At 34.0% G+C, this 26,759-nt stretch overlaps 1 protein-coding gene across 2 annotated transcripts in view; it reads right to left on the bottom strand.

Annotated features, from left to right (window-relative positions):
• The window catches only part of LOC121727400 (fatty acyl-CoA reductase wat-like), a 71,434-nt gene that overhangs the window by 35,310 nt on the left and 9,365 nt on the right, over positions 1 to 26,759 (bottom strand). For both annotated transcript variants that reach the window (XM_042115235.1, XM_042115234.1), the window contains exon 2: positions 25,304 to 25,472. In XM_042115235.1, the coding sequence (XP_041971169.1) occupies positions 25,304 to 25,470 (167 nt within the window). In that variant the 5' untranslated portion in view covers positions 25,471 to 25,472. The remainder of the gene's footprint in view (positions 1 to 25,303; positions 25,473 to 26,759) is intronic.

Here is a 26,759-nt window from a genome sequence, read left to right as displayed (position 1 = left end):
AGTCTTTGTCAGTAAATATTTTTTTATGTATTGTTTAAACCGTTCGGGCTGAGACTTTATATGCATAAGGCTACAATGAAGTAGGCATCCCCTAAAAAGGGTTTTTGATAAATTTCACCCCTAAGGGGATAAAATAGGGAATGAAAGATTATATATTATTATAATAATAATTTTTAACGCGAGCGAAACCGCGGGCAAATACTAGTCTTTTAATATTAAAAAATTTGACAACCGTAAATCTGCTTAACATATTACTGTGGTGGTGTTGTCTTAAAATCAAATATTATAATATCTCTTATGCCTACAAGGACTGCGCATTTATTCTATTGTATTAAATAACAATTATAATTTAAATCACAGTGCTACACTGAACAAGGCTATAACACAAATCTGTGTAATCGGTCAAGGAATTTCTTGATGCTATGCTGATTAAATGCAAGTTATTAAAGCCTTGCATTGACATTTGCTTTAATAGTGTTATTTTAATAGAATAAAATGTATTAGCATAAGTTTACGATGATATAAAACATTTTTGATATTTTACGCTATAAAGCTACGGCAATATTGGATAGAGGAATTTAACCCATCGATCCCCATATATGCGGCTCGGCTGCCGCGGCCATAACAATTGAAAACGAATGTGACTGCTATACCCACGATAGAGGTGTTAAGGCTTAATGAGCTAGGCCTTCAGTATATGAGACCTCGAGAGCCTCCTGCGTGGACCGACCACGGTCAAGAGCGTACGTAGAGGTACATTAACACTTTATTACATTCATTATAATATTATTCTTCCGTTTTATAATTGTACAACTATTGTGTAATTCTGGTCGGCTTAAATTGTAATAATGTTATTAGTTGATCCGGCAAAAGTTGTTTTGCCATATATGATTTATTAATACTAATATAAAAAGTAGATAAACATTAAAAACCTGTTCTCTGGCCTGACTAATATATTATATTCCGAGAAGTTGATTTCTAGGCAGATGGCTGACCTATATAATATTTTGGCCGCGTTACGTCAAACCTAGTCTTCAAATCACGACTAATATTGAATTGACGTAAACTGACCAAATAACGTAGGTCCGTCAACTGCCTAGGAATCAATTTCGTCGATAGAAAATCGGTTGAGCCGTTTTGGAGGAGTTCGCGCACAATCACTGTGACACGACAATTTTATATCTTAGGTGTGTGTTACGCTTCAATTTACTTAAATTGAAATACGGACGGCCGCATGAAAAAATGTTACTTATAGAGAGATTTAATGGAACGAAGAGAATAATATACTTTTATTTGATTTCATATCATAAATAAGTTGAAGGAGTAGCAAGGTAATCATAATATTATAATATATTACCAAATATGAGAGCGAAAATCTTTGGACGAAAAATGTGGAAACGTAGATGATTGAAATTTTGCACAGTTTACTGTTGTTGTTTATTATTGTTAATATTATAATACGTGGGAGAGCCATGCTTCGGCGCAAATGGGCCGGCTCGACCGGAGAAATACCACGTTCTCACAGAAAAGGAATTTTTAATAGAACAATCACGTCCATGTGAAAAGTATAATTTTCTCCTATTTCGCCCTATCAAGGACACGCGTCGTAACCGCCACTGTACAAGGCGCGCTGTTATGAATGTTATTTTAATGTCTTTTACGTCGATATTCGTACTGACAGACATCGACCTGCTAATTTCAGGGCGGTATCAGCCTTAATTTACGATATTATTATGATTTATTTTATTTTCGCCAACTGCTGAAGGAGCTGTTTTCCTCATCAGCTCGCGATGGCCTTCTCTCTTTTGTAACGTCGGAGGGACTGACGCCGTCATTTCCTCATTTAGCAATAATTGTCATGTTGTAATACAGTAATGATATTAGATCGGTATGGTTGGATTATTTTACATGTATGAAGCATGCTTAATAGCCAGCTCCATATTGTCCATTTTTATATGTACAAATGGGATACATTTTGTACATATAAAAATGGATTTTCAAATGTGTTAGTCGCGCTAAAACTCAAAAACGGCTGAACGGGTTGGGCTGATTTTAGTCTTAAAATATTCGTAAAAGTCCAGGGAAGGTTTTAAAGTGACACGAAGTTCACCGGGACAGCTAGTTTTGTATAAAACTTCCTTGGCATTTCTTTATCACGCGGTAACCGCGCATTTCGATAAAAACTACTCTCTTAACTTCCTCGGAAAGCATCTCCATAGCAATAAAAAATATCGGTGTAGGGGTAAAGCCTTAAGAGCTCACCTGACTCTAAAAATCTAACATCGTCCTTCTCTCTTCACACTCACGCCCGTCTTTCGTATGCCAGGTGAAAAAGGACGGTGCGGAATCATCGCCGAGTTAGTTTTACTTGAATAAAAGACGAACTATAATGATTATGAAAAAAGTGTTTTGAGCAAATTTAGGTTTTATCAATACCTTTTTAGATATTAAAAAATATAAAAGAAAAGACAGCAAACTTCGAAGATCCAAGCAAAAATGTGTCTAAAACAAGGTTTTTTGTAAAAAAGAAACTATCGAGCATTTTTTGAGTAATCGTGTTTTCGTCTTGAGCATTTAATCTTCATGAACTGAAGTTACTTGTGTCAAAAAATCAGTTTTCTAGACCTTACAGATTTTGAGATATAGGTTAAAGTATGTAGTCAAGTTAGGGTCATATGCGCTCTTAAGAAAAGATTAAAAATACCGCTTTCGGATTTATGGTATAAGGGTACATGGCGAGTCATGCAAAATAACTTTAGATCATCATCACCCTATTGATCTCCGAAGGTGATGTATTTTAATGAGTGCTATGAGTTAGGAGCAGTGAGTGGGCAGTGGGCACGGTTTCGCAACGTCAAGGCTGGTGCGGACGTGGCAAAGGCCGTATGCGCATCACATCCTAATTGCTGCCTCTTACGGATTATATAGAGCCCCCGTTGGGCCTCGCAGCACTTTTTCTTTAGAAATGACGGTCAGACGTTTTAATTTCCCTGATTGGAACGAAGTTCCTTATCGCGCGTTCGGCTTAAAGGAGGCTAGACAGAACGATATTTGATCTCGACACTTTTTTATCAGTACCTGCATGGTAGGGGCAGAGGGCATTGATAGTATTCCTGGACGTCAATAGATAGCTAAACGCTATATTTTATCACGCTAAGACTAATAGGAGCGTAGAAATAGAGGAAAATGTGGAAAAAACAGGGAAAATAATTTGAAAGGGCTAACTTGAACGCGCTAATCTCAGGAACTACTGGTCTGATTTGAAAAATTATTTCAGTGTTAGATAGCCCATTTATTGAAGAAGGCTATAGGCTTTATTTTATCACGCTAAGACTAATAGGAGAATGTGGAAAAAACGGGAAATTATTTGAAAGGGTTTATCTCGCGAACTACTGGAGCAATTTTTATGTTATTTGGCACAGATAAGAAGTAGACCACGTGATGGATTATAGGCTATCGATTTTAATCATTTTTTCAGTGGCTATATATTTTTCCCCGTGCGACGCCGGGGCGGGTCGCTAGTTATATATAAATAATTGTTGACTTTAATGTAAAAAATATTAGACAGTCATCATATCAATCATCAGGTAAAAATATTTCCTTTAAGCAACGCCTGCTGAATCGAAAATATTTTTTACGAAATTGTTTTATTTTCTCTATCTTAGCTCTGACTCTTAAGCGCGATTATAAGGCATATTATTAAATAATATAACAAAAGTGTTCTTATCATTAATTATAATAATGAAGACATGAGTGGATGAACCACTTTAGCAACAATTTGAAAACTGCCGTTTGTTTTGCATTAATGGGGCTTTAGGATCAGGAAAACGATTTAAAATCACGAAAATGAAGATTGTATGTATAAATTACGAGGTTTGTTCAAATTAAAGGGGAAAAATAAGTACTTATTTATTCTTATGCTGTAAAATGTTAGGCGTCATCCGCTCATGTCTTTAATTATTGTTTGCTAATGATGTCTTAAGGTGGTACACATATTTATTTTTATTTTTTATTTAACATTTATTGTACACAAGAAACTTATTCTAATACAATTAACTTTAATTAACATTATGCCAAAGCCGCTTACAGCAACAAGCCATCCTAAAGGTGCTCCCCTCACCGGGAGCATTCGCTTGTAATGTAACGTTACAGAGTCGAGCATTACATCAGTCAGGGAGGAGAACCGAACATTACAATGCGCACCTTGTAATGATACAAATCTTGATACAACTTGTAACATCAATGCTACGTGACAGTCAAGTCAACTAGAATGCTCAAAGTCAAATCTGTAATGTTAGATTACACACGAATGCATGTCAGTCAGGGAGGTAGTATTGTAATGTAATGCTCAAAGTCGAATCTAAAATGTTACATTACACGCGAATGCTCGTCAGTCAGGGAGGTAGTATTGTAATATAATGCTCAGTCGAATCTAAAATGTTACATTACACGTGAATGCTCGCGGTGAGGGAACACCTTAATGTTACACGTGAATGCTCCCGGTGAGGGAGCACCTTAATGTATATGGCATCATTGACGTCACGTGTTTATAAATTGTTCTCAAATGTAAGATTTACCGTCGTAACGGTCAAATCGGTGTCCTAATTCCTAAAGAATGACCATAACGGCATTATGATTTATTATTAATCGTAGATATATATCTTAAATCTTAATGCGAAAGTAAACGAACTGTATCGTATACTTCCATACTTATATAACAAATGCGAAAGTGTGTCTGTCTGTCTGTTGCATCTACACGCCAACTGAACCGCTAAAATTTCTGTTTGGCGTGGAGATATTTTGAACCCTGGGAAAGGACGATACTTTTTATTCCGGTAAAGTGTACTGTTCTCGTACGTAAAACAAATTTTAGCGCTACGAAATTTAAAGTAACTTTACCCTACCCTAATCACGAACTGTATATGAAGCAAAACCCTAGAAAGGATTTTATTATAAGTACCTATATTTATTATTGCTTATCCTAGAAAAGAAAAGGATACTACTTACATTAAAAAATTGATTGCGGCAAATTCTATTGCAGCAACCTTTGTGATATCCATATAGGGTCCATAGTCCATACTCATATTATAAATGCGTCTGTATTTGTCTGACAGTATGTTACCTTTTTAAGCGTAAGCGGCTGAACTAAAATTTCAGGAATTTGACTGATTTATCCGTAAGGATCTAGGATAACTTTTGTTATGTTAAAATGTATAACTTTCGCGTTATTTTCGCGTTAATTTTACGGGCACCAAACAGTGGATTTATAACTTATGAATATTGAAATATAATGGCTTTCCTAATAAAATAGCTGTAGGCTCAGCAGTCAACCATACCAAAATTATGGCGCTTCTACCGCTAATGTCTGCACATATACGGCACACAAACTAGTCTTCAATGTCACGTTCACGATTGATGTTACATAAAGTATTGTACGTTCAAATTTATGTTACTTCCATCATCCATGAAGTTAATATACCTAACGGAATAGAGCAACAATCTCGAGCTGTCAAACGAAACCGAAATTGATTTACGTCTGTGTGTAAAAATTTATTTACGTATACACTTACACAAGCATGTTTCCAAGAGATTAAATTGTGATAAGTGCCGACTGGACGTCAAACAGATGAAAAAAATGGTTCTTCTGTCATGTATCACACGTCTCTTTTTACCACGCAGTGTTACTGATAGTGACATCTCGCTTGCTCAGGCCTTTGTTTCTCTATTCCGCTAGGTAAGTATATTAGCTTTATGGTTACTTCAGTACCTTTATGCAAATGACATAAAGATTATTTCTCGTTTTATATGCGTCCGCCCGATGGCGCGGTTTGGCGGCTACACATCACAAGCAACTAATGTTACATATTGTAAGGCCGGCCATAGACGGACCGCATCTTGCAGTCGAGACCAACTGCAAGATGCGGTTGCCGCACGGCAATCTGCAGTTTCCATACTAAGTTCATATCCGCAATACTCCTTGTATTGCAGTCTGCAGATATGAACTTGCCGCTCGAACAGTTCTTAAGCGATCGCGACTGTCCGTCAGTCTAATTATAGCGCGACACCGCTATTTAAATAAATCGTTACATTTAGCTTGTGATCTCACGATTAATCGGCCAAACCACTCGTTCGAGCATATAAATCCCGTCTACTTTCGTAAATACAAAAGGTAAACTATGAACGAACTGCATTTGTTTTACGTACATAGAACCTCCTCCTTTTTTGGCAGTCGGTTAAAGCACCCGTTTTGACAAACGATTAGCAATAACCCGAGTGGCGCAAGATGGGCCTAAGCATTTCAATGTACTTACTACATGGTTTGTTGTGCAATGTCTTTCGCGATTAATTTGTTATTCTTCCCAACTGTAGGTACGCCTTACGATGATACACTCGTGTCTCTGAATAACTTATCTTTGAGCGATGCGTAGAAATATCTCTTCATGCGTAAGTATAAAAAACTAATAAAATATTTAATTATACGTACCTATCTGCAATTATATACAATAATTGCAGGTACGAGTAGGTTTTATTTCATTGACAATAATTATGACACTAACAATAAAGTCACTAACAATAACATATTATTATATGTTATTGTTAGTGACTTTAATGTACTTATTACATTTAAAAACACATAATATAAATCCCTTATCTAAGAATAATAAAAACTAAAGAAAAGTAACTCCGTCAAAAATGTGTAGGTACATATTTTCAATACATTTGCAATATTAATTATTCAGCGGTATCTGAAGTTACATTACGAAAGCTCGAAAGGGACCAAAAAAAGGTAATGGTAGGGGAGTTACGTTTCCTGAGTTTATATTATTCGTAGTCCTTAACAAAGGAAAATTTTATATATAATTATGTATTAATAAACATAGATGTAGACATTTTTAAGGTGTCTCAAACGAATATTTTAATTAATAATTTTCAATAAAAACATATTTATTTTCCAGTCAAACAAGAAAAGTTCAATTAAACCAAATTCTGTCATTCTTAGAGTATATCTTTAATTTTATGCGAAAAAAGCTTGCTTGAGTTAAAATAATATAATATTTTGAGAACTTAAAATGAAAATATCGAAAAGTAAGTACAGGTAGGTTACTTAGTTTTCATTCAATTCGACAAACCTGTCAGAAAATAACCTTTGGTATTAATGTGATATTAGATAATAATATACTCTGTACATAATGTAACATGTATGTAATATTCTTAAACAAGTATAGTTCCAATTGTTCACTGTGAGTTCGATTACTAAAATATTTTATACATAAGTGGATTTTTTTTTACTCCACAGAAATAAATAGCAATTATTACTTTTAACAAAAAATTAAAACCGACTTCCAACGTAAAAACAATAATAATATGAATTTAAAATTATATTAACTATAATCCGGTTCTCGGTCATTGCCTTTCTATATTACATAGGTAAAATGTCAGCAAAGTAATGCTATGATATGAATAATGCTCTAGTTTTTTTTAAATTAAATAAGGGGGCAAACGAGCAAACGGGTCACCTGATGGTAAGCGACTACCGTCGCCCATGGACACTCGCAACATCAGAAGAGCTGCAGGTGTGTTGCCGGCCTTTTAAGAGGGAATACGCTCTTTTCTTGAAGGTTTGCAGGTCGTATCGTTCCGGAAATACTGCTGGTGACAGTTCATTCCAGAGTTTTATAGTGCGCGGCAGAAAGTTACGCGAAAAACGCCCTGAGGAAGACTGCCACTCATCAAGGTGATGAGGATGGTATGTTTTTCGCGTGGGACGAAAGCGAAAAGTTGCAGGTGGTATGATTCCGAACAATTCCTCCGATCACTCCCCGTGATACAACCGATAGAGTATGCAGAGTGAAGCTACATCTCGGCGTAATTCCAGGGGGTCCAAGCTGTTTGAAACACCATGGCAGTCAACAGTTCGAGCAGCCCTTCGTTGGATACGATCCAGAGGGATCAATTGGTATTTTGGCGCCCCTGCCCAGAGATGAGAACAATATTCGATATGAGGCCGAACCTGCGCCTTGTAGAGTTTTATTTTGGTTTAATAAATTTGATCTAAATGTTGATAAGACACATGGCTTGTCGAAGCATAAATACATAGTCACCTTTTGGGGACGTTTTTAGGTTTGATATATAAAAGGCCTGATAGACGTCCGAACTTAATTCTTCAAGCCCCATAAGAGCACCGGTGATCGCGACAACAATAGAATACAAGAGCATTTCCTGGAAACTGTGATCGAAGTATTAAAGCACGCGGGTTTTAAGAGGATACACCAGGGGCTAGAGAAATGAAAAAAAGTACGTGTAATATCTATAGCTGTCTCGCTTACCTCAAGCCTATACCGCAGAACGCGATAGAGACAACTGCAGAAAATCAAATACTCGTTGTCCCCTGATTCCTTCTCCAAAACTTAACCGATTTAAGAACTTTTTTCATTAAAGATTAAAGAAAGGCTTGAGCTGTATTCCTATGTTTTATTTTGTATAATCCATCCAAATCAGTTTTCTGGATGTTTGAACACAGCGGAAAATCTGGCCATTTTCTTGGGTTTTTGAACGTTCATATCTTATTTAATAATTAAATTATGAAAAATAAGAAAACATAAGGACATTGTATTAGTGGCCGTCGATATTCAGGAAAAAAATTATAAATCTACTAGCATTATCCAGGGAGGAAACATACAAACGTTGTCCACGTTTGTATGGAAAAAAGGGCGGTGTTGACTCCTCTTAAGTTCGCGAACTTACTCGGCTCGCGTCGGTGATACACGAGAATCGCTCGCACTGGATTACCATGCCCCCAGGCTCGCGGCTCGCCAAATATACGTAACAAATAACAATGTAATAATATGGGAGTTGGGATCTCGGAATATTAATCTAGTCAATAGTTCGATAAAATCTACATAATAGTAAATACAGCTTCACTGAAAGTGTACTTACTTTATTGACTATAGGTTACAGAGACCTGTAATTCTTAGAGAAAAATAAGGAACTGCATAGTTTTCTGTCTGTTCGTATTACTAGTAGGACCTCAGCCGACACTGGCTATGACCACATCACAAAAAATAACCAATTTTTTTTTTTACATAGGATATTCCGCAAAATGCTTCCGGCGAGTACAGTGTATTCGTTTTATATGTGTAAGTTTATAATAAGCATGCATATCTTTCAATTTTAGATATTATGTTGGTTGCGCATTGGTTGCTGGCAATAGTTTTTTAATTTGTAATTTTAATTAGTAAATTATTGTTAAATTTCATCATTATAATTTGATTATTGTCACAATGTAAGAGTATTTCGCCTGCTTCTACTTCCCGTATCAATATTTTCCAATCAATTGAATTTTACAGTTTATCAATAGCTATGTCCACACTGTGCACTTTCATCTTCAATTTTCGTCATCAGCTTTTATATTGGCCCATTCAATGATTGAATGCGTCAAGGAACGCAACGCCAATATTGTCATTGTCAGAGCGGGCATTGCGTTGCGGGCTTGCCTCACGTTCGCTGTTGACTGCGCTATAACGCATACCCTTGACGAACAGAAAAAGGCACAGTGTGGACAGAGCTAATAAGTACTTACAAAGACAAATTGACAAAATCGCTAATAGAGCTTTCAATTGTATGAAGGAGTTAGGAGCTTTCGATTGTATCAAAGCCCAAGTCTTCTTCGTGAGCATTTAATGAGCGATTGTGCTGCCCACAAAAGATTCACGGTCCCACCTTGTCGTAACCTTCCAACCTCGCAGCTTCCGACTTCTAACAAATTACAATACAATACAATACGCCTATTTTTTATTTCGACATCTTGTCAATGAATATAATCGATAAGTACATATTTAGTTTATTTAAAGCCTCGTTTCGGGTACTAGATAATAAAAACGCAAAAGTGAATAAAGATTAGGGTTATCATTTTATCAACCCTTTAATCAGTGGTAGACGTTTTAGGACTTTTCGTTTCGCTAGTACGTAGTAATTTAATAATTATTATTTTTTACTTATTTATCTCAATATTAACTGCCAAGTTATTTGTCTCTCTATCCATTTTACTCATTAATTTAATTGAAATTTCGTATGAATGTTACTTTGGGTGCTGGGAAAGGATATAATGGCCTGAACTCACTTTGATTAGTGATAACTGATAACTGCAGTTGATTTAATAGTAACCACGAGAAAGTAAATGTGGACAGCGACTGATTAGTGCAAGTGCTGTAATTTCTCCTAATCACTACCTGCTAATCACCTACACTCGCACTAATCAAAGTGAATACAGGCCCTAAGATTTTTTTGCGTAAGAATATACGATATCCACTCCATAATATATTAACACTATAGGATAAAGTTGCGGGTAACTATGTAATTATGTATGTAGTTGAAAAACTCGTTCTTCTAAAACTGCTTCAATTTTTTATTTCCCATACTTACACCAAAGCAAAAATAGTTCTCTTGAACAAAAATCACCAGTGGTTAGGTAACATCATATTATAATATGATGTCACATGTGTAGTGGTCAATATTTGACCACGCACATCCGCCTCACTCGTCAAGTGCAAGTCTCAATGTCGTTCAACCCGACTATTTGCCGAGCAAACTGACAGCTATCAACTGTCAAGGTGACAATTATTTTTAGCGTATGGCCTACGAATAATAAAACTAAGCATTAAGGAAACGTATTAAAAGGTGGTCATCCCTTTCAAATCAATCTAATAAAAAAGGGATAACACTTGGCACTTTTTAATTTCTTCACTTTTTTGACAGACTATAACTCCCATACTAATACCGTTTTAAAGATTCCTTCCGAACTGTCATGTAACGTCACGTCAGCCTGATACCGCTCAAGGCCACCTAAATATTGCAAATGTATTGAAAATGTGTATTTTTGACAAGACGTATTGTAGGACATGTTTTTGACGAAGTTACTTTTCCTTAGTTTATATTATTCGTAGCGTGTGGCATATGTGTGTAAATTGAAACTATATACCTACTTCAGCGTTTCTCAAACTTTTTTGGTGGCGAAACCCTTTGAATAAGTGACATCTATGACGGACTTCCAAAAAATAATGTTTTGTCTGTGAATTTATTGTTTCCATGTTGGTGTCTTAGGAGTTATGACATTTCTAATGCTAAGTAAACACTAAGAACAATTTATATATTTAAGGCCTGGGGACAGTGGAACTAGCGACATAAAGTATTGAACCGGAGTTATCCATAACCCAGGCTGAATTGAAGGATGGGCATCAAAGTTTTAGCAATTTCAAGACAAGACTTTACAAAAAAAGACAGTTTTTATGTCTTACTCACATTAAAATTAACTAGCTATTCGACCGAGCTTTGCTCGGTATTCGATAAAATACGAATAAAATGACATTTTCTAAAAATGATTCCTAGCTAAGTAGATCGATTTATCGCCCCCGAAACCCCCTATAAACTAAATTTCATGAAAATCGTTGGAGCCGATTCCGAGATTCCAATTATTTATATATATACAAGAACTGCTCATTTAAAGAAAAGAACTAGTGATGAATGAGTTGGTTTTTCCAAATATTGTTTTATTTCTTTAATAGTAAAAAAGCATGACGCTGGTCCCTGTGAAAGGAATGTTTATCTATAAACAGTTAAATTAATGTCTTAAGCTCCATGTATACTAACATTATGAATACGCAAGTTTGTCCACCTCTTACAGCTTTATTTATTTATAATAATTATTTTAATCTGGAGATACTCTGAGTCCCAGGACAATACAAAATACTTCTTATCCAATAAAAATATACGGCTCACGCGCGATAAACGACGAAACTTGATTGTTGATTAATAACTTTGAATCATGCTATAACTTCGGGCTTATTATTGAACTTATGTTACAAAACAGGAAAAACTTAAACGGTCAAAATCCTTAAATGTCAAGTCATAAAGTGACGGGATTGAAAACTGAACTTTATTTGCTATACAAGAAGGTGCACTTTTAATTGGTAGAATTCTGATTTCGAGCTGCAATGTGCTGCAGAGCGTTGCTCCTGCTATGATAGTCGTAATATATTGTGTACTTATTATTATTATAATTGAACGTATTGTGTAATATAATATTATGTTTGTGTTTGTATGTGTGATCGCTTTTTAAAATATACAACATACCTGGTGAGACATTTTCAATACTCGACGACATGACATTTGGTTATGATATTAGATGAAAAAAAATATAAAAAAATAATATCAATTGATTACTGAGTTAATGTAGATTAAAGTTAAATAATTATTTACTCAACACATGGATACCGCGCGCGGAAAGGATAGCGGCGCGGTGTTTCTTTGATGGCACACGCCGCCGCGCCGGCCGCATAGTATGCCTACTTGCCTAGCCGCGTAATTCATTCAGGATTCATGATTCATTTATTTAAAGGGATATTTGGTAAAAAATTATATACTTACCTAATTTTATTACTTACTTAATTGTATTGAGAATCGAGTACCGAATACACTCCTTAAGTATTGAAAATGTGTCACCAGTCATGCAGTATAGAACCTAAAGGCCTGTTTCACCACTTCCTTGAAAGTAGTAGCGCTGAAAGAGCATTTTTTTGTGATTTGTATGGGCAAGCGCCCCAGCGTCACGAGTTTTCCCATACAAAAGTGATAAAAAAATTTGCTCTTTCAGCGCTGCTACTTTTACAGTAAACTCTCTACACGAGACTCATACACACCCTAAAGTATTATCACTAATTTTTTTACACTCTGGAAGTATACAGTGTGTAACAAAAATAAGTGATAATACTTTATGGTGTGTACGTGTTCCTTGTAGAGAGTTCACTGTGAAAGTAGCAGCGCTGAAAGACCAATTTTTTTTTCACTTTTGTGTGGGGTGTGTGGTGTGGCCATACAAAAGTGAAAAAAAATTCTGGTCTTTCAGCGCTGCTACTTTCACAGTGAACTCTCTACAAGGAACACGTACACACCCTAAAGTATTATCACTTATTTTTATTACACACTGTATATCACATAACTCATTTGAATGTAGATTTGAATAAATTAAAAATTCAACTTCCAGTGTCAAATCGGAGGTTGTTCCGAATTGGTTTTCCTTCCGTTCTTAATTTGAATACCTAAAGACGTAATAAGAAACCGGTTCTTAATGACGCCCTACGAAGGCTGCGGACTCCCTACGGAATAACCCGCGATTGGCAGCTTCAGAATCATATTGCTTAAGTACTAAGTAGATAATCGGGTGAACTTCATTTCCCCCTAATAGAAACCTTACCTACGTTTACACGAACACTTCGAGACTAAAATTACCCAAATCGGTTCAGCCGTTCTCGGTTTTAGCGAGGATAACAAGTCATGAAGTTCATTTTTTTTAGTGTAGCACCGAGTGCGATCTCACCTTTAAGATAGAGCCTACTGTCAACTGTGCCTTGTCCAATACAATTATGACGTAATATAATTACGTGGGCTTTCTCCGCTCAGGTGATTATAATGTGTCAGTAGTCGGTGGTGCTGATGAGGCAATCGGTAGAATTTAGCACGGTACGTGCCTACGGCGCTGACAGCGGATTATTTCAATAGGAACGACAATAATCTGAACAAGTTTAATAATCTGATACAAGTAATCACAGAACTTTATATGAAAGTCTTTTTGTGACTCGTTTCATAGTTTTGATCGTTATTCAATGTCCAAGAAAATCACGGCCGGAGTCTTTAACTTTAAGTTAGTTTTATTCCAAAGCCTTGAAGGAATCTCTGATAATATTGCCCTATATCGGCCGAAAATGAAGCAAAGTTATGATTTTTTATGTTTTATTTTTAAAGGTACAGTAGATATATTATGTATACGTATATATGTATATACTTAGTACGCATAAGCAAAACGTAGTATATGTATATCTATCTCTATACCTACATTTATGTCTCTACTCGTCACAATAAATCTCAAAATTTAAAAACTAAATCTATACGAATATTATAAAGCGGAAGAGTTTGTATGTTTGTTTGAACGCGCTAATCTCAGGAACTACTGGTCCGATTCGAAAAATTATTTCAGTGTTAGATAGCCCATTTATCGAGAAAGGCTTTAGGATATATTTTATCAGTTATCACACTAAGACTAATAGGAGCGAATAAATAGAGGAAAATGTGGAAAAAACGGGGGAAATTATTTGAAAGGGCTTATCCCACAAACTACTGGAGCAATTTTTCTGTTATTTGGCACAGATAAGAAGTAGATCATGTGAAAGATCATAAGCTATTTTTTGTGGACTAATTTGGTGAAACATCTAATTTACGCGAGCGAAGCCGCGTGGAACGCCTAGTATATTATAACTTATAAACTGTATAAACATTTCTTGTGTCCAATCAAAAATAATAAAAAATATTTCAATACCATATTAATTAACATTTTGAGAAAATTTCAACTTACATTTAACTCGTTTGCTTCGTAGTATTCAATAATAATTATCGTGCTAGATAGGCCACTTTTATTTTTTAAATTGCCTGCCAAGGCAATTTATAAAATAAAACAAACCCCAAGTTGCTGTATTCTCCCATGACGTCAAGCAAACCGCATCGTCCAAAAGAGACACGTCGGAAAAAGGAAATAACCGAGCTTATTGCAAAATAATAGTAAAGCTCATTGCCAAGCTGCGAAGCTGCGACTTACGAGTAAAGGCGAAATGTTATGTAATACCTACTAGTAAAAGGTAAAATCCGTCAAGGATTTTAAAATTGAACTATAAAATTAATTTATAACAAGTATCAAAGGTTAATCAAAGGTTAAAAAAATAAAGCACAGAATTAGTATAAAATTTAAAAAAAGAACCAGGAAAGACAATCGGATTCTTTAAGGAAAGTCAGTGTTGCTAAAATATATGTTTTGTCCGATTTATGTAATACTTATGTATTTTTTGTTCACGTGTTAAATCTTTATTCCGCTAATTGTTTATATTGCCAGATTATCAGTACTTACTCAATCTTGAAATGTCATTTACATTTATTTTTTTATGAAAATATGTAAACGACATTTCGTTTTTAGGGTTCCGTAGCCAAAGGGTAAAAACGGGACCCTATCACTGAGACTTCGATGTCTATCCGTCTGTCCATCCGTGTGTCTGTCTGCAGGCTGTAACTCAGTAACCGCTATTTAATAGCTAGACTTCTGAAATTTTCACAGATTGTCTGTATATTCTGTTGCCGCTATAACAACAAAATTTACTATTTAAAATAAAATAAAATTACTATTTAAGGGGGCTCCCCAACAACAAACGTGTTTTTTTGCCTACTTTTGCTAGATGTCAATAATGGCAACAAGTACCTACTTGATATTTTCACAAAGGCCTTAATTATATGTCTACTTCAATTATATTAATAATAGTATTAAAATAAAATATATTTTTTAAGGGCGGCTCCCATACAAAAAAACACCATTTTTGGACTATTTTTGCTCTATAACTGTACGGAACCATTCGTGCGCGAGTCTTACTCGCGCTTGGCCAATTATTTATTTTATTATCTTTAAAAATACTACAAGGTATTATAAAATCTTTAGTAATAGTCCATCAACCTGAACTTACGATTGACGCACAGATCTTAAGGGCTTGTGAGTAAATAAGCTAGAAAGTAAAAAAAAAAATCACACATGTGGCATAAGTACATAAAAAATATTTGAAATTTCCCCCCAAAGGGGTTAAAATACGGGGGAACAACATTGTTAGTCTCAGAAGATGGTAACATTCGATGAAACTTTACTGGGAAGTTGGAAAATTATTGATTCAATAACTTACTTATCCACACTTAATACAATAAAGAGGTAAAGTTTGTATTTTTGTTGGAGGTATATCTCTGTAACTACTATTTTATGTATAAAAGATATTATGTTTTTTCCTGAAATTATGTCGTTCTCAGAATCCGCGGGCAAAAGCTAGTCAATAACAATTAGATTGTTGTTACTGTCGTTTAATAGAAACTCGTAAGGATTAATCATTACCTATTTGTATTCGTTCGCACCTCGTCCGATAGGAATCTGATAGTATCTATATTCTATAATATTGTAAGTAACTGGTAATAACAACTTATGTATCGTCGCTGTCATATCTAGATCACGTAGGTATTAACAGAAGTTAAACAAAACAACTTCGACGACAGCATGTTAACAGATATAAATTAATAATAATAACAGATAATTATATTATATTATCACGATCTGAATATCTTATATATAAAATTCTCGTGTCACAATGTTAGGCCGCGTACTCCTTCGAAACGGCTTTACTGATTATATATAATTCTCATTTACATACAATGACGTTTTCTAAAAATGATTCTTAGCTAGATCGATTTATCGCCCCCGAAACCCCCTATATACTAAATTTCATGAAAATCGTTGGAGCCGATTCCAATTACATATATACATGTGGGATGAGGCTCAATCTAATGCAAAAACGTTTTAAATTCTCACTAACTTTATTTTTCTATAACAACCGAACAAAACATCTCATTCATCTTGCTTTTACCACTGACAACTCTCCTCACATCTGACAAGTGTCACCTCTGCCAAGTCATCAATTATCCGGGCTACTGTACATAGACAATAGAATACAAATTAAAAAGTTAATACTAAATAAATAATTGTCCCACATACGTTTAAAGATAGAAGATGAATATAATAGAAAATAAATGAATATAGAATAATCAAAAACGGTTCCCGAGCGATAAACGTCTTTTGACGCAACGGAGTGGCGCGTGTTAGAAAATGAAATAAGAATATAGAATTGAGATTATAATAGTAACAATTAAACAAAGGAATAAAGAAATTACAATAATTTGAAAAGTAAGGTTATCAAAAATGTGGCAAATAACTAGGTTATTTAGCTGTACCTCGAAGAAGATGAAAGTATTTGTTATCTGTGAAATATGCACCTCGAAGTAGATAAAAATGATTATTATCTGTGAAACATGATAAGGAAGTTTTGGTTCATTTAGATACTTATTTATCTAATTATCGACACTTAATGTTTATTTCAGTTAGAAGTTGTTATTTATAATATTGTTGCAATTAAAGATATGTTATAAAATATGTATTGTTCGAAATATCTAGGATATTTCGAACATAAATACTTAAATGAGAAATAAAACGTTTAGAGGGCTCACACATTGTATTATCCAATAGAAATGTTATGGTTGGCTGATTGGATAAAGGGAATATTTCCGGTCAAATTAAAATAATATTTAATAATTAAAATATCATACAAGATATAATATTGACTTATTATTGATTGGTCAATGGGTTTAGCCAATAGATGGAAATATCCCCTGGTCAAAGCCAAACCCGGAATATATAAGCCATAGAAAGTCGTAATTGGGTCACTTTTCCCTGGTGACCTGGAGACGACTGAACAGTGAGTTAAGTACTTTTCTATTGTACTTATTATCCGCCATATTTTATTGTATTTGTGTTGCTTTGTGTTTATTAGGTGGATAATATTACTTAAATGTTATTTGATTATTGGTTATGCCTTTTCTATTATTCTTAATGACTTGATTGTTGTGTGTACTGTGTTTTGTATTGTAATTTATACTGTTGAAAAGAATATTTAGACCCACCGAGTTTCTTGCTGGTTCTTCTCGGTGGGAAGGTCACTGAACCAGTGGTAGGGCCTTGGACCGACAATAAACATATTCTATCGTCTATATATTTTTTATTTAACTACCCTCACTTCTGATGACCATAATCTTTAATGTTAATTATCAGTTAATTTTGATATTTCTAACCTTTGAGTAAGTAATTATTACATAGAGTCGTCATATTTCTGTCATCAGAAGTGGGATACTTAATCTACGTCCACTGCGTTTTTACTAATCCCTGTTTTTTTTTCTGTTCTCGAGGGTTGATGTGAAGCTGTAATGGCCGCCGTAGGCAGGAGGCCTACGGCGGTAAAGAAGACCCGCACCGTCGCGTCATGTGTCGTCGCGACGTCGTGTGTCGTCGCGTCGCCGCGTGTCGTCGCGTCGCCGCGTGTCGTCGCGTCGTTGTGTGTCATCACGTCGTCATGACGTGTCGTCGTGTCGGCCCACGACAGGGCTGCTGTTTGCCATCGATTTAGAAAAACGAGAAATTCTGAAGGTACCCACAATTTGCAGTTTAAAAGTTAAAATCAAAGCTTTATTCAGAACTGCTAATGTATTATATTGTAATGAGCAAAAATTTAGTATAATATCATGATATGTAAGGAGAAACGTAAAAATATGATTAATAATAATGTGTAAGATGATTATTATTAAGGTTGTTTTAAAATTCAGTTTTAAACTTTACAATTTCCCTAATTGAACTTTTTATTAAGGACACTAAAATTGCTGTATTTAATCTCAAATAATAGACATATTTTGTGGTAGAATAATGGAAGTAAAGGTTCGAATTGCATCACTTAACAGTAATGTTAAAACTATACTCTCTGCTCGAGTTATTCTGATTGAGGATACGGCCCTTGCCGTAATTACGGTTATAATCAAAAACGTTTCAAATTAAATCACCAAAATATGAGCAAGTCGGTAAAAATTATTAGTTTTCATTGTAATCAACTAGGCCATATAAATAATCAATGCAAGTCGTTTTCAAATAATAATTTTTAGAATGACAAGAAAAAAAAAAGCGGGTAGGTTATACTTTCCTATTTAAATAAGATTATTTTTTTAGATCAAGCAAATTTAAGTTAACCAAAGTACCTACGTATTTTTAAATTTAGATGTCGTTGCCTTTTTCGATACCGATGTTTGTTTCTTAACGCCATTCTACAAATACTTTAGTTGGAAAGTTTTTACTAAAATGAAAATTCCGATAAGGACAAAATGTGATTTATCTCTCGAACTTGATATTTATGTGGCTGAGGATCACAGTCGTCGTTATGAGACATCATTCAATTTAAAGACATTCAGGTTATTTTTACAGAATCTTAAATTTTTGTTGGCATTCTAATACCATATTAAAATATTGAACAAGGCTTAGAATATTTACAAGAAAAACTATTTCAGCTGTAAGCTCGTCTGGTTTCACGATAAATATACAAAAAAATGGTATAAGTAACTACCTATTACATTGACAATATTGAAAAGTATTTAGGTTGGATGGTGTCATGCCAAGTGAAAGTAAATTTAAAGCTTTAGCTAGGTTCCCAATTCCCAGTACCTAATATTAAACAGGTTAGACAGTTTATGGGTCTTGCCAGTTGTGTAAAATTTGTTTCCGATGTTGCGTAACGAACATCATGTACATACTTTTATTATCAGAACCTTTTAAGAAAAAAAAAAAAAAAACACATAAATAGGAATGGGGTCTGCCCAATACGTTGCTAGAAGTTATGTAATAAACTGCCTTATTTCTCGTACACTACTTACCATTTTTGACTCTAGACTTCCAACAGAGTTACACACAGAAGCTAGTTCCATATCCTTATGGTGCGATTTAGTTTCAGAAACTGGGTAAAGAAAACAAAGTTGTTACTTATTTTAGTAAAATAACCATTAACCAGTCCAAAATAATCTAGATAATTATTGTTATTACAATTTAGAAACACGATATTTACAATTCTCTCAAGCATTTATTTAGGATTTATTCTATCGGTATAAAGTTCAAAATAGTTACGGACTGTAACGCTATTAAGTCAAAAAAAAAAAAAAACTTAATAGTCAATGTCGATCTCTTTAGTCAAGATTGAAAGTAGATTCGGAGGAAATAGAAATAAAAAAAGGGGAAATAAACCTTATACAAATTGAAGATGATATTTCACATTCATAGTTAAAAAAAATGCTGAAATTTAAGATTTAGAAATCCAAATCTTATTCACAAAATTAGCTGCAGGGATTTGGAATTTGGATAGAAATCGTTATCTAGTACATATTTTTTATGCTTTAAACAAATATTTCCATTCTTTGTTAACGCACAATATTTAAAGCTGTAGGTACGTACTAAAATTAAGTTTATTTCGATCGTGGAATAACGAGACACAATAGCTTATCTATTGTTATCGCGCCGGATGCGGCCGCTTAGGGCTTCATGAATTAAAGCTCGTTTACGATGAAAACTGTCATGTTGGGGCGTTACTCACATTGTCTCGACAAGGTAGCACATAAAGTAGGACAGTACCTACTTTTGGTTTCCAGGTATGATTAAATTTATTTAAAAAAAAAAAAAAAAAAACACATTTCCTATTGCTTAATCTGTATGAAATTGGAAAAGTCCATCAGAACCAAGGCAAGGTTTTTGGCATATAATCGACAATCAAGCAGTTTCGTTTTCAATTCAATTCAATTTCTTTATTTGCAAAACGTGTGTCAGTAAAGATGTTATTGGAGTTGAACATGGTACCTTCACATTTGCCCAATTGGGCAGAACAATAGTTAGCTTATAAACTATACTATAATTTGAAATATTAAGTACAATTATTCTTACAAATTTAGCAAGTATTATTAAATTTTCCAGATGTGTTATATAAAAGCAAATAATTTGTACCTACGTGGTTCATTTATAATATAATAATTGTCAATAATAAATAATTAGGCATAAAATCTATTGCGGATGTTAATTATACTCATTATTTATTGTTTATTTCATAGAGAAATAGTATTATTTTATAATTCAAGATAGGGATGATTAATTATGTTAAAAATTAACTTACAATTATTTTTAATTATCAAATAAAAATATAATATCGTAGATTTCTTTAAACATTAATTGAATTTTATAAAATTCATTTAGATTGTACAGGTCCATTTAATGTATCAAAGGAAGGTTTTAAGTAAGTATACCAATTTTAAGTTGTTGGGTAATAGTTAATGGTTTTACCGTTTCCATAAGCCATGCCTTTAAATTTTCAAGAATTAATTCCAATAATAAGAGAAACTGTAACGCTTTTTTGGCACAGTTTTTTTAGTTACTTATTACATACCTTGGTACTAAATTTATTTCACAGCAATTAAGAAGTCTCTTTAGAGAACTAAATAATAAATACAGATCATCATAATAATTATTACGATAGGTACTAGTACTTCCCTTGGCAATCGCCAAGTCGAAAGATATGTTTCGACAGTAATTACTTAATACATAAAATGTTAAATTATGAACAATTTTCGAGTCATCGTCAGATTGGCCGAACGGGCCATGAAAAGTACAACAGTTTAATAATATTATGTTTCGACTCAATATTATGTTATATTATGTACAATTTTCGAGTCATGGTCAGATTGGCCGAACGGGCTATGAAAAGTACAACAATCTATCAATAATACTTATATTAATGGGGGTAGAAGTCAGTGTTTAAGTGTTAGGGTAAAATGAAGATCTTAATGATGATAACTATATATCAAAATATGTCTGATCGCGAGTTAGCAAAACGTTTAGTACAAGTAGCAAAATATAAGTTTAAACAGCGTTTGATCGGGCGATCTGGTAAATGTGAACCAAGATCATAGACGAAATGATTAATTAGGACAAAAGTTTAAGTTTGTATGAAGTTTGTTATTCTTCCAAATGGTCGCTTCTCTGTAAGAGATATAGTTACTTTACGGGATATATAACGGTAACGAAAAGAAAGGTCACAGTTTTAGCCAGGAGAGTGGGTCAGTGAAAAACATTGCTGTTAAAGATGCTATAAAATAGATAGTAATTAATAATCTATACATAATTTAATACCTAGCTATTGAAGATAAAACTATTTTTGCACTGTAATAATTATTGGAAATGGAATAATTATAACTATGTTTATCGTAATATGTACTAGCGAATTCTGAAATGATTTTGAATATTGTGGAGTACTGTTATATATTGTGTGATATTGTTATAATCTCAGTTTGTTTTTTAAGTGGCATATGATTTTAGTTCAATTGAACATGAAGTTCACTGTTCAATTGATGATATAGATGGCAATGTCATAGATAACATAGAAAAGGCCTGATGAAAATGGAATTGACATTGGGAATACATAATGGCGAACAACCCATCCCTTTGTTATAAGTATGTATTTAAGCTTTCCCTGTTTGTCCTAGGTTACATGTTACCGGTTGATAGCGAGGCTATCTGTTGTTTGAGATGGTGACGTGGCGCGGCCACGGTATGGGATTGTTTAATGCTTAAACTTATTTAGTTGGCATTGGGAATACATAATGGCGAACAACCCATCCCTTTGTTATAAGTACTTAAGCTTTCCCAGTTTATCTTAAGTGACGTGTTACCGGTTGATAGCGAGGCTATCGGTTGTTTGGGAGTTGGACAGTGTGGCGCAGCCACGGTATGGGATTGCTTAAATAAAGGTTTGAAGTAATAATTAAAGTAAAAAGTAAACGCTTCGAGGCGAAGCTTTATCAGAATGGCCGGATAAATAAATAGAATGGAAAACAAAGTGATTTTATGTTATCTATGACTGGAGATTGTTTTGGCAAAATTTTTTTTTGTAGCTTCTAGGCGAAGCATTATCAGTATGGCCGTGTTAGAAAATGAAATAAGAATATAGAATTGAGATTATAATAGTAACAATTAAACAAAGGAATAAAGAAATTACAATAATTTGAAAAGTAAGGTTATCAAAAATGTGGCAAATAACTAGGTTATTTAGCTGTACCTCGAAGAAGATGAAAGTATTTGTTATCTGTGAAATATGCACCTCGAAGTAGATAAAAATGATTATTATCTGTGAAACATGATAAGGAAGTTTTGGTTCATTTAGATACTTATTTATCTAATTATCGACACTTAATGTTTATTTCAGTTAGAAGTTGTTATTTATAATATTGTTGCAATTAAAGATATGTTATAAATGTATTGTTCGAAATATCTAGGATATTTCGAACATAAATACTTAAATGAGAAATAAAACGTTTAGAGGGCTCACACATTGTATTATCCAATAGAAATGTTATGGTTGGCTGATTGGATAAAGGGAATATTTCCGGTCAAATTAAAATAATATTTAATAATTAAAATATCATACAAGATATAATATTGACTTATTATTGATTGGTCAATGGGTTTAGCCAATAGATGGAAATATCCCCTGGTCAAAGCCAAACCCGGAATATATAAGCCATAGAAAGTCGTAATTGGGTCACTTTTCCCTGGTGACCTGGAGACGACTGAACAGTGAGTTAAGTACTTTTCTATTGTACTTATTATCCGCCATATTTTATTGTATTTGTGTTGCTTTGTGTTTATTAGGTGGATAATATTACTTAAATGTTATTTGATTATTGGTTATGCCTTTTCTATTATTCTTAATGACTTGATTGTTGTGTGTACTGTGTTTTGTATTGTAATTTATACTGTTGAAAAGAATATTTAGACCCACCGAGTTTCTTGCTGGTTCTTCTCGGTGGGAAGGTCACTGAACCAGTGGTAGGGCCTTGGACCGACAATAAACATATTCTATCGTCTATATATTTTTTATTTAACTACCCTCACTTCTGATGACCATAATCTTTAATGTTAATTATCAGTTAATTTTGATATTTCTAACCTTTGAGTAAGTAATTATTACATAGAGTCGTCATATTTCTGTCACGCGCGTCATCTAGTAACATAAAAAAGCTTACCTATAGCGTTTTTTTCAATTATTATGATTTATGCAGTAATCTAGATTTAAATAATAAGGTATAGTCCACAGAAATAAATCAAGATAGAACGGCGACGTGCGTGCGTTGCTAAGGAATCAATCGTGTCAATTTTTGCTTTGCTTTTAATTAAAACAAATAACTTACCCGTGGAAAGAAATACCTCCTTTTGACCAATTCACTTTCGTACTTCTGTTTTTACAATTAGACACTGCACAATGAGGCATTTTTGCACAACCGCTCCGGTGTAATCAAGTCGAGACGTGCGTGCTGACTAAATGAACGTTCAACAAATCTTGCTCACTTGTGCAAGATTGAAACACGCGTACTCCGCTTAGCCGTTCTATCTTGATTTATTTCTGTGGTTATAGTCCGTCGTTTATCCATAAGACGTAATGTGCATTAGTTTATTGCTATTTTACCGGTGTCAAGACCTTAATGATGACAAAATAAGAACCATCAATTCTAGGTAGCAAAATTTTTAGCGGACTCTACAACTCTACATCCTAACGTTAAATTCGAGACTGATGGTTTTATAATATGTCTATTACACTAGAATCTAATAACTCGAGCTCAAGGCTCACGACTTAGAGGGTTCTACAGTCATATTTTATAAATATTAAGGGTGGGTTGCACCACAGGCTTTGCATTAGTTACAGTTATGGTCAAAGTTATGATTATGTTAAGAGTAACTTTAACTATAACAATGATCACAGAATTTGACAGTTGCCTGTTGCAAAAGTTAAAGGGGTTAAGACTTAAGAGTTAGAAAAATCAATATCTATATAGACAAGAAAAATAACTTGTTATAGCAACACTGTGAGCAATAATTTATTATGTCAAATTTAACTTTAAGGATGTGTATAAGGTCAAATTCCGTACTACATCCTATTTAATTATAAAAGTACTAAATATGTGAAAAATTGGACACCCAGACACTTATTATTAATTGTACTGATTTTCAATAATAGATTTTTAAAGAACTATTCGACATTTAATTATTATTGAACAAAATTTTGTTGTAATTTGACTACCGCAAATGGCGGCCAAGTAAGCTCGGCAAAGCTTTAAATGAAGGTGGCGAAAAAAGGAACTAACGCTGGCAAATACAAAAACGACATATTTGACAGTTCTTCTTTACCAGCAGCGCCCCCGCCCAAGTTCATATAAAGTCTTGTCGCACCCTTCGCAGGATATATTTCATAAATTTCAATTTGAAATATTTCCTCAGAATTACCGGTGAACCCACTTTTTTTTGGGCTTAAAAAATCGCAAATCGTACAAAAAAATTAATAAGCAGTTTTTTAGCTGTTTATCTTTGTTACAAAGTTCCCAGTTCTGACGAATTCTCAAAAATTGTAACACTTCCGGCAAACATTACGTATGATAAATGGAAATTTTAAAATGAATTATTTAACGTAACTTGTCGGTAAGGTATTGATTTTTTGGTATCAATCGATGCAGGATGTTTTATTCTACTATTTATTTCGAATTTAGGTCAGAATCTTTGAATTTGTAAATGTTATATATACATCCTTAACCGAGCAAAATTGAGCATTTAAGGTTATCGTCAAGTTTTAACTTTAACCAGAGATTCGTCAGTTCATTTGACATTTTGATATAGTTAAAATAAGTTAGTGCAACCCAGGGTGGGTACAATAAAAAAAATATATCCCGTTTTCACAAATGTGAAACTACATAGTATCTAACTAGTTCAAAAGCCACTTACCGTAGGAGCTTCTCTACCAGCAGCCGACCCAGGAAGCCCGTGCCTCCAGTCACGAGGATGGTGGAGCCGGCGAACACCTTGGCGATCTGAGAGTCCCCCAGAACCTCCTCAGCCTCCTTCACCGGTTCCTCAAGCTTCGTGTACCCAGACTGCACGTCCACCGCCATTTCTGGAACGAGGAAGAATAATTAATACCTCCATAACAATCGAAGAATTCTTTACAGCCATTGTAGCTTCCATACTAATATTATAAACGCGAAAGGTAAGTCTATGTGTTGCCCCTACACGATTGATATATTTAGTAAGGAGATACTCTGAGTTCAAATTTCAAAAGGGATAGTTGTTATTCCAGAGCAAGGTACGGTTCCAATAATTTATAAACGAAGTTGGCAGAACAACGTTACGAGCAAGAGTTTACGAGTAATATTATTGTAAAGCAAATGTTTAGTCTAACTCAATGGCAGGTATTACACGCATCGATGGTGTTATAGGCCTAATCGCAGTATCACAGTACACGTGTGAATCGCGTGATACTAGAATCATGATAATATTGATGCATATAATACCTGCCAATAGACTAGAGTCTAGACTATTAGGTAGAGCTAGAATTGTAGGTAGGGCAAAATCTACTTTGCTGAAAATGTACAATTCACACGGCATTTGCATGCGCGCAGGGAATATCTCGTTAACTTATTCGGAGGTATTGTTTTTAAATTTTAATTTCAAATACTTGTTTAGTTGTTACATTGTAAGCAGAAAACAATATTATTATTGTAAAAAATATTATATAAATATTTAAAATTTAAGTTTTGCTGGTAGGTAGGTATTAGGTACACACCGTACCTGAGCTTAATTTGATATTATGTTAAATGTTGGTATTGTTATTTTATTTAGGCATCATTTAAGATGAGATATACGACAAATTAAGCATTTTATAAAAATATCTTATCGAGGGCATGAATTGACATAATATTTTCCAGTTTCAATTCGCATGGCGATGGAACAACTATATTAATAGAAACCGATGACGCACGAGACCTTATAAATAATATTAATTTTCTATTTTGGTGATCAATCTGAAATTGGCCTTACATTTTTTAAATCCTAATTAATTATTTTGTTAGCTGTTTTAGATGTTATTTTTACGGTTTTATACACTATATGCTAGTTAATACACTTTAATATTACTCGTCAATTATTACATAATTTATAGTTTAATAATGAATACCTACACTATATTATAGTTTTTAGGGTTCCGTAGTCAACAAGGAACCCTTATAGTTTTGGTCTGTCCGTCCGTCTATCCGTCTGTCTGTCTGCGGTTTTACTCAGAGACTATAGGACCGAAGCTGTAATTTGGCATGAATGCACATATTAATGATGCCGACAAAATAGTCATGAATTCTTTTTATGGTATCAAGCGGAAATGAAATTTTTTTTCGCGTCCACTCCATCT

The sequence above is a fragment of the Aricia agestis genome, chromosome 5, assembly GCF_905147365.1.
Source record: "Aricia agestis chromosome 5, ilAriAges1.1, whole genome shotgun sequence".
NCBI lineage: Eukaryota > Metazoa > Arthropoda > Insecta > Lepidoptera > Lycaenidae > Aricia > Aricia agestis.
The sequence above is the reverse complement of the archived record's forward strand: the minus strand, read 5'-3'. Positions and strand labels throughout refer to the sequence as shown.